General features: G+C 45.1%; 1 protein-coding gene across 1 annotated transcript in view; it reads right to left on the reverse strand.

Moving 5' to 3' along the window:
• Positions 1–3,343: 3,343 nt before the first annotated feature.
• Positions 3,344–10,101, reverse strand: part of LRP4 (low density lipoprotein receptor-related protein 4) — a 51,572-nt gene continuing 44,814 nt past the window's right edge. The window contains 2 exon segments of the mRNA XM_012001465.1: positions 3,344–5,821; positions 9,126–9,267. Of these exon segments, the coding sequence (XP_011856855.1) occupies positions 5,489–5,821; positions 9,126–9,267 (475 nt within the window). The 3' untranslated portion in view covers positions 3,344–5,488.

Raw genomic sequence — 10,101 nt, forward strand, 5'->3', positions numbered from 1 at the left:
ATATATATATATGAAAGGGCAGTCAGGGTAGGTTTCACTGAGATTACATTTGAGCAAAGACTTAAAGAAGGTGAGGGAGTTAGCCATGAGTATATCTAGGGGAAGAAGTGCGAGCAAGGGCCAACAGCTGTGCAAAGGCCTTATGTTTTTTGAGGAAGACGGAAGCTAGTGTCGCTGGCCCAGAGTAGGATGCAGTAAGGGGGTAGTAGGAGATGAAATCTTTTAACAGTTGGGGGTGAGGAGTGGCAGATCCCACAGGGCCTTGTAGAAATCTTATACAGTACCTTGCCCATAGTAGGTATTCAACAAATGTTTGCCCAGTCATCTTTTGCCATCTAGGATTATTATCAAATAGCATTTATCTGTATATTTATTGGAGTTACGTGTGCTTTCTTTATTCTAGGGTCCTCTCCATAGTCCTTTTACCTAAGGAGTGTATTTATGAACATACTGCCCTCCGAGGGCAGTGAAACCCTTGTGGGCATTAGAGATCAAAGTGAATGCTATATTTTTGCAACTGCAAACAGGAAACAAATGTCAAATACTGTGGCTGCTGAATAACTGTGCTGGGCATCTCTAAAAAGCTTGTTAGGGTTGGGACAGTCCTCATTCTTTTGTAATCACAAGCTGAATTCTGGTTGAAGCATCCCTACCATGGGATATGTATCCATATTTCTAGCCTAAAAGGAGCAGCTTCAGTGATGAGCTTCCTTCAACTTTCAATCCAGGTGCCCTCTGCATTATTTCCCTGGATATAGAAGTGGTGGCATTAATACAGATTTCAAGTGGCTCTGGGTTTTAGTGCCTTAACTGTCTTCCAGGATTGCAAAGCCTACCCTGGCTTGCACTTGATTGCATTTAGTAGGTGCTGGTTGAATGAAGGAATGAATAGCCTTTATTTTTTCTTTTCTCATATTCATTTTCCATAGCCCCCAAAATGTAGACTGTCTAAGAACTTTGACCACAGAAGCATCAGTCCCACCAAAGAGGAAGGAGGGAGAAGGGAGAGATGGGGACCTCATTAGCAGGCTATCAGCAGGCTTTTAGGGCCTGGAGGGAAAACCATCAGGAAGGGCAAGATATGTGAAAGTTCTTGGCTTTTTATGTCTTATAAAATGAAATAAGCAGATTGTGTAGCTTGGGGCTAACTTAGCCTTGGGTTTAAACTATGACCCTTAGTTAGGCTGTCTGGTTCTGTGTTAACACTATGTCAAGGAGACCAGAGTTATGAGTTGGAGCTTTGACTGGACATCAAACTCTATTCCCTATGTTGAGCTCTGCTAGCCTCTCCAGCTGGTTAACAGGAGAATGGTGTGGAGAGAAAATAAGTGGGCAGATGAGGGAATGTTTCAAAACAAAGACTGCCTAAAACATCCCAAAACATACATCCTATTATGTGGATCAGTTGACTCATCTTCACATTTGAAGAAAAGACATATTACAGAGTGTTTCGTAGCCATAAAAAGGACTCAACCACATTTCTTTTATCATTATGTTCATAAATAGAAACCAGAGAATTTAAGCTCACTGGATAACCTTGGATGTTGGTGCATTATTGGGTCCTCTTAGAACCCACTTAGATACCTATGCACCCTCAGCTTTTGTAGATGCTGTCTCTGAGTTCCTATGCATTGACTTTGTGTTTTCTTCAGGCCTAAGTTTGGTGAGAGCTTCAGTTTATGCCATAGAGTCCTTTCTATGGGCCAGAGATCCTTTCATTTTAGATTCCACAGTTTGTTCATACACCATAGACAGACCGTGACTGTATTTTGAGTGAGTTTGCAAAGATATGGTCAGTTTGTTAGAACTTGACCCACCATCTGCTCACTTATCAGTTTCAGGGTTTTTTTTGTTTTGTTTTTCTAGTGACAAGGTTTTGCTCTGTTACCCAGGCTGGAATGCAGTGGCATGATCATAGCTCACTGTAACCTTGAACTCCTGGGCTCAAGTGATCCTCCTGCCTCAGCCTCCCGAGCAGCTGGGACTACAGGCATGAGCTACCACACCTGGCTAATATTGTTAAATATTTTTGTAGAGATAGGGTCTTGTCATGTTGCCTAGGCTGATCTTGAACTCCAGGCCTTGAGCAATACTTCTTACTTCTGTCCTGGCCTCCCAAAGTGGTGAGATTACTTTGGTGTAGCCACTGTGCCTGACCCTAGTTTCAGATTTTATATCCAGAGAACTAGACAAGGAATTCCCAACCTTTGTTCCTTTGTTTTATCCCAAGATGTCCTCTTTTTCTTTTTCCCCCCTGCAAAGAGAACAGTGGGGGTTGGAGGGATGGTTATCCTTGGGCTATTCTACTTGTTTTTGTTCTGGCACACCTACTCCTCACTACAGTTAGAAAAATTATACACTGTAGTTTATACTCAGATCTCTGGTCACTTAAATACAAGAAGCTTCAGTCTTTCTTGCTTTCTTTTTTTTTTTCTTTTTTGGGATGGTGGTGGTAATGGTGTTGTTAGACTCTAAGTTCTATAAGATTATGTCTTTGTTTAGGCATGGGCAGTGCCTAGCCCATGGCAGATGAATGAATGGGAATATTATCCTATAGATGGTGTGTGGTTTAGAAAATCAACTATTGAGACTTGACATGAAATTCTACATCGGGCATTGAGACTAACATGATTCCCAATTTTCACTGAGGGATATCACATCCAGAGAACCTGAGAAGGGATCCCTAGAGCTCCTTATTCTAGCCTTGAGAAGTAGTGGATGAGCTATAAAAAGATAGCCTTTAAAAATAAATGAAATCCTAGTGATAATTTGATCCACTCTCAGACTAACTATGAAAGTTGACCAAGATTAAACAGAGCTAGTGGCAGATCTGGGACTGGAATTAAGCCCTCCATGTCCCCAGCTCCAGTACTTTTCTTACTACCTGAGATAGTCTTGCCAATGACCATCACTGCAAGGCAAAGTAAAGTTCTGTGACAAAGACCTAGAACAGAAATAGACGATACATGGTGTACATGCCATGACATTTCCTTCCAGTGCACAAAAGAGATGTCACTAGCCATATGACATTCTTCCCATTGGGTGTGAACAGGCCCTCAGGCAGCCACTACCAACCAATCAGAGTCGGCACTCAAGAGGAAACCCATCTACCATTCCTCTTCCAGAGGAAATAAAGGTTTCATCAGCCAACGAACTCTGGCCTCGACCTCTCTTCTCCAGATGAGCTGAAAACTCCAGCAGGAACCTTACACTCTTTATTGCTCTTCACTGTCCCCACATCCACAAAGGACTTAAAAGTGATGTCTGTAAGCAGGTTTTCCACAGCATGGATCTGCCAGACAGAGCAGGTGCAGGATTAGTCATGACTCCAAGTCAGGCAAGGTGATTAAGAAAAGCTAAATTTATATTAAATTATCATAAAGTCCTAAAATACTGAACATAGTGGTTAAATAACTCCAGAAAGTCCAATCTCTCCAGTGAGTAACGTTAAAACCATTACACATGAGCATGGGAGAATCGCTTCCATTAGTTTAGGACAGAGAGATTTTGCTTTTTACAGAGTAAATCAGTGCTCAAATAGATACTTCCTCAAATATGTCCTTTCTACATTCTGAACAGCCCAAGTGCAATAAGATCCTTCCCCCTTTCCAATTAAGGAAATGCCACTTTTCTACTTGCTCTTCCTCCCCAGACATGAGTGTCAGGACCCAAAGTGCTCCCTCCTTTACTGCTTTGTCAAGTGTAATGTGGGGAGGCTGTAATGTGGGGAAGCTCAGACCTGGGGCTGATGCTACTGAGAGCAAGGCTAAGGGCTTGGTATCTCTCTCTAGCAGTCTTAGAACTGACTTGATCTTGTCCTTTTTCACCCATGTTTGGTAGCTGATTTCTCAATACCAGTAACCACAGGAGAAGTTTCAACTCAGGAAACTTCCCCTAGAAATTCTCCCCTCCATTCCCAGCCCCTGTTGTCCTCTCCTGCCACTTCTAATTCCTGGGGGAGAAGAGGTCTGGGTCTGCCATGGGCTAGGAGGGCCTCATCAGTGGTGCTCTCTACCTTCCTACTCCTTGCCCACCTCTTTGCATCTTTATTTATTCGGCCCTCCCACCACAGGACTTTGGAGATTGCTGGTGCCACAAGGCTTGGTCAGAAAAAGCAAATTAGGCAAAAAACAAACGGAAAAAAAAAAACAAAAAAACAAACCAACCCATGAAGAACAACTAGGGAGACGTTTTAGGGCAAAAATAAGTCTCAGTTTCCCTCATACTAGGCTGAGACACATGCCCTTTGTGTGAATGAGCATGAACCAAGTGATGGCATCCCACACGGAAACCAAGCCCCTTAGCTGAGGAGACAGCTGGAAAAGGAACGTCACCACCCCACAGCCACAGGCTCGCTGTCCACTAATTTAGATCCCTGAGCACTTGAGAAAGAACACAGGAAGTTCAACAGGAAGTTTGACCCTCATGGATACTTCTCTTTAGGCCCTGGGTGTCCCAAGTCTCCAACCTGATTGTTCTTTCTGACCATTTATGACAACTTCTGGTTTTTCTTTGAAAGCTTGTTTCTAGGTCTCTTCCCTAGAATCCCAGGGAATGAGGGAGAGAGGGTTCAGGTGGTATACCATGTTTGGTCTAGGCAGAGCTTCTTAGACTTTTCAGAGACTCAGCCCCCAAGGCCTAACATTCACTCAAGCCACTGGCTCACAACCTGGTTACTCTGATCAAAGACTTAGGAAAGATACTGGCCAGTGGTGGCACCAGGAGGGAATTCATATTAGCCAGTAGCCTCGTGATAGGGGCCCCAGTTATCCGAAGGTAGAAAGAGCTCCACACATTCTAGCAGGAGGAAGAACAGCTTGAGCCACCCCCATCTTACCAGTATCTGCTGCTGAAAAGGCAGTGACTCTTAGGGCAAGAATAATGTCCACTGCCAGCAATGGACCAGACACCCAGACCCAACTACCCACCAAAGCTTTTTCATGTTACCAACACACTTGAGGCTGAAGGTTCCCAGATGCCCATACCTGCTGGGCTGACTTTTCCTTCTTCTCTCAGCCTCTATCCTTCATCCCTCTTTACCCACACCCCCTTGTCCCAGCCTCTGATGGGCAAGTTCTCTCAGAGAAGCAGTCATGCTGGCTGTGCTGGGGCAGAGCACAGTCCTGGGTCATCAGCTGCATCAGCACTGAGAAGCAGGCACTGAGGGTACCGGGGGAAGGGGAGGTGGAGCTCTACGCTGGCGAGGAATCATGAATAAGCAGTTTCAGGGGGCCCAGGACGGAGTACAAGATGTGAGGTTCATGGTAAAATCCAGGTCTAAATTCTCGAGATGTGCCATCATTTGTTGTGCACAGGTAGTTATGGACTCAGGTGGTAAACAGCTCCAGTGAGGGCTTAGGAGCAGTTATGGGGTGGGAGGAGGAGGAGGACGAGCACACAGAAGAGGGGCCTGCGGTGTAAGCAAGCACAAGGACTAGACGTCCATAAAGGAGAAGGAACAGGCAGGCAGGGAAGAGAATGCGGGCATTTAGACCTGGCTCTCTGAGGAGAGCTTGCGTTCATGTTTCCAGCCCGTGTCTGGCAGAGAGCCTCGTCTTTCTGGAGTGGCTGCAGTATGGACGCTGCTACACTCGGACTGCTCTTCCTGTAACAGCTGCTCCGTCTCTGTGTCATCCAGGGAGCCAGAGCTGGCCTGGATAGACACTGTGTCTGTCTTCATGCATACATGATCCCGGAGGAGGCCCCCCCGTGAGCTTCGCAGTTGCTTGAGGTCATCCCACTCAGCATCATCCCCAGACAGGAGGCAGATTCCCTCTACGATCTTGATCTTCTCCTTGGTGTAGTTATGGTCAGGCCCTCCCTAGGGTGGAGAGTGGGCAGATATAGTCAGTCAGTTGGCTTTCTACAAAGGATCCCATGGTAAACTGGAAAAAGGAAGTGGATGGGGTTAAGAGTAGGAGTGAAGCACACAAAAATCCCACAAACAAACGTGGAAATGTGATTGGGCAAATGTATGAGGCCTAGCCTAAAAGGGGAGGGGCAGCTATGATGATTGTTACCATTATCATACAGGGAGGAGGGAAAACCATGGCTTCCAGTACTGCAGCAGCCACTCACTGGCTTTGTCACTTTGGGCAAATTATTTCACTTTTTTTTAAAATTTTTATTTATTTATTTATTTTTTGAGACGGAGTCTCGCTCTGTCGCCCGAGTTGGAGTGCAGTGGCCGGATCTCAGCTCACTGCAAGCTCCGCCTCCCGGGTTTACGCCATTCTCCTGCCTCAGCCTCCTGAGTAGCTGGGACTACAGGTGACGCCACCTCGCCTGGCTAGTTTTTTGTATTTTTTTTTAGTAGAGACGGGGTTTCACCGTATTAGCCAGGGTGGTCTTGATCTCCTGACCTCGTGATCCGCCCGTCTTGGCCTCCCAGAGTGCTGGGATTACAGGCTTGAGCCACCGCGCCCGCGCCCCGCGCCCGGCCTATTTCACATTTTTAAAACTCAGTCTCTAAAACTCTGCAGTGTGAGGAGAGTAACAGTATCCATACCTCACAACCAACTGCTGTCAGGTTAAATGAGGTGATACATGGAATGCAGTTGCTTGACACAAAATGCACTATAACATGGTAGCTATGTTACATTGTTACTATGGTTTATTAATGGGACATCATGCTGATATAAATCATCAAAAGCAATTGGCAAGAGCAATTAAATGTACATTTATTCAGGATGTTAAGTTACTTTCGGTGTTAGTTTCTCAATTATCTCTTTTTTCTAATTTTGTTAAGGAGAAAACTTGCGAGGTAAGACAGGGGACTCTAGAAAATCCTCTTATCTGTCCAGACGTGGTGGCTTATGCCTGTAATCCCAGCACTTTGGGAGGCCCAGGCGGGCAGATCACTTGAGTTCAGGAGTTCAAGACTAGCCTGGTCAACATTGTGAAACCCCTTCTCTACTAAAAATACAAAAATCAGCTGGGTGTGGTGGCGGGCGCCTGTAATCCCAGCTATTTGGGAGGCTGAGGCAGGAGAATCCCTTGAACCCTGGAGGCTGAGGTTACAGTGAGCCAAGATCACGCCACTGAACTCCAGCCTGGGTGACAGAGCAAGATTCCATTAAAAAAAAAAAAAAAAAAGAAAGAAAGAAAGAAAAAAAACTAAAAAAAGGAAATCCTCTTATCTGGGTCCTAAACCTCACTCCAGTGGGGTCCTGCAACTTATAACCTTTTTTGGGAGGTTACTCTGGCTTTGCTGCCATGAGTCCTGGGACCATTCCCAAGCAAAACCTGGGACTCTTCCAGGCACAGCCTGGAGTTCTGCTCAGCCCTCTCCCTTTATGGCTTCTTCAAAGAGTAGCCTCATTCCTGGCTGCTGGGGCATACCAACTGACATGCCACCACTGCTAGAAGAAAATGGATCATCTTGGGTTCTGTCCCTGGGATAGAATTCCTGCCAAGAGTTCTGCAACTGTGGCTGTGGCTCTATTTTTGTAACAATTCAATTCCACAGATATTTACTGAGCCCCTATGTTAAGCAGGAGACTGTGCTAGGTGCTTTGATGATTATGCAATAAAAAACATGGTCCCTGCCCTCTGAGAGTGACAGTCCCCTCAGCCATGCAGAGTGGGACATAGATAGCACACAAGCAAACACACAGATGTCCGTTCACCCAGCACACCCTCCAAGATGAAATTAGTATAAGATGCAGGCCACTCAGTGTCTTAATCAAGAGACATGCTGGGGAAGTTAGGGAGAGGTGGGGGACATGGCACTTGCAATTTGGGAAACACCACTCCCTCTACAAACACCCAGCAACAGGTACCTGAAATCAAGAGGAAATCAGAAGAGAAAAGGTGAAAGACTATCAGAGGGGTGAAAGAGCTGCTGAGGAAGAAACACACAACAGAAGAAAGAGGTTACACTATTTTAATTGCCATCCTGTGGCCTTCATTGTGGTTCTTTTCTGGAGCATCAGATACTCCAGGAACCCAAGAATCTTCAAGAGTCTTTCTCTCAAAGATACTGAGGAGGGGTCTACCATTCCTAGAACTATAAGCCATCCCTGCACATTCTGTTTTGACTGCAGTAGAAGCTTTTTAAAAAGTTTTTTTAATTAAAAAATTTTTTTCAAACATCAACTTGAACCAGAAGTAATGGAAGCTTTTTAAATATGGGAATTCATGGATGCAGAAAGCACATGATTATTATGTGAAATGTGTTCATTACACATGAGAGCCCTGCAGGTGTGAGAGCCGGTTCTGACTGTGCTAGATAGGCCAAAAAAGTAGACCGATTAGGGTCTTCATAAGGAATAACTTCTGATGAAGAGTTACAGGATTTTAGGGGAAAAAACAAGGCTTATATTGGATTAGGAAAATCTGAAATACCAGGTATAGTTCCCTTGTGGAAATGGGACTTTTTTTTTCTTCTTTTTTTTAGACAGGGTCTCACTCTGTCATCCAAGCTGGATGGTAGTGGCACGATCACAGCTCTCTGCAGCCTCCAACTCCTGAGCTCAAGTGATCCTCCCACCTCAGCCTCCTGTGTAGCTGGGACTACAGGCACAAGTCACCACACCCAGCTAACTGAAATGGGACTATTTTTCATGCCTTAACATTGAGCAAATAATTTTCCATTGAAGTGACAAAGAAGTTAAAAAAACAAAAGCAGGTAAACCTTCAGAATTCTAGAGAAATTTCTGTGGTAAGAGGAAGAACAGTGAAAAACAAGCCATTCCCAACCATAGGTGCTACTAGCTTGGTTAGTAATGGGCAAGTCCAGGAGCTCTTGGGTTTTTTGGGTGTGGTCTGGGAGAGCTCCCTTGTTTCAGAAACACATAGCCCTTTGTAGGGGAATGACAATTCCTGGAGGGAAAGGACCTATGAGCTTGGAAAAATATCTCCTGGCAGGACAACTGCTTTCAGACCTAAATCTTCTGAGATCTGCCTTCTAACCTGGCTCTCACTAAGGTCCCTCAAGCTAATCCCTCAGAGATTCTAGAACTTCCCAGAAACCCAAATTACATTCAGTTCTTCTGTTCACTATAACTTCCAAAATGGTAGATGGGATTACTCAGCAACCCTTACTGACTTATTTGGGCATTTGGAGTATAACCCCTCCCCACACCTCCCCAAAAAGACCCTTGAACGTAAATTTCAATTTTTACCTCTTTCTTATAGCACAGCTGGTTGTACATGGCTGGTTTGGGGATTGCTTCAATCTTCACTTCCTGTGTGGATGTTCGGTAGGAGGGGTTGCTGTAGGTGAGGTTCCCCATTCCAGGATCAGTGAACTTGGATTTTTTGTGTCTTTAGGAGGAAAGGTGATGAGAAATTAATTGAGATCTTTAAGGGGGTGATAAGGGGGAAAGCTGTAAACTGAGTCCGGTAGGCAGCCTCTAAGATGATCCCAGTGACTCTCACTTCCTGGTATTCATGCCCTTAAGAATCCCCTCCCCTTGAGTGTGGACTGGTCTGGTGACTTACTTCTAATGAAAAGATTATGCAAATGTGATGGCTACTAGATTAAGTTACCAAGAAACTGGTTCTGGTCTTGAGTTGCCCTCCCTCATTCTTTCTTGCTCTTGCTCTGGGAGAAGCAACCTGCCATGTTGTAAGCTGTCCTATGGAGAGGCCCACAAGACAAGAAACTAATGAGGAAGGCCTCCAGCCAACAGCCTATGAGGACCTGAATCCTGCCAACAACTATGTGACTGAGTGTGGAAGGGGATCCTTCCCCAGTCAAACCTTGAGATGAGACTGTAACCCCAGCTGATATCTGGATTGCAGTCTGTGAGACACCTTGAGCCAGAGGCACCTAGCTAAGCTGCATCCAGATTTCTGACCCATAGAAACTGTGAGATAATGGTTGTCATTTTAAGTCACTAAGTTTTAGGGTAATTTGTTATGCAGCAATGGAGAACTGATGCACTGAGCTTGAGAGTCAGACAGATCTGTTTCAATTCCACCTCTGTGATTTATTAGCTAGGACCTTGATAGATATAATCTAAACTCTCTGGCTGGGTGCAGTGGCTCACACCTGTAATCTCAGCACTTAGAGAGGCTGAGCTGGGCAGATCACATAAGGCCAGGAGTTCGAGACCAGCCTGACCAACATGGAAGAAATCCTATCTCTACTAAAAA

Source organism: Mandrillus leucophaeus, unplaced genomic scaffold, assembly GCF_000951045.1.
Source record: "Mandrillus leucophaeus isolate KB7577 unplaced genomic scaffold, Mleu.le_1.0 Scaffold66, whole genome shotgun sequence".
In the NCBI taxonomy this organism is placed as follows: Eukaryota; Metazoa; Chordata; class Mammalia; order Primates; family Cercopithecidae; genus Mandrillus; species Mandrillus leucophaeus.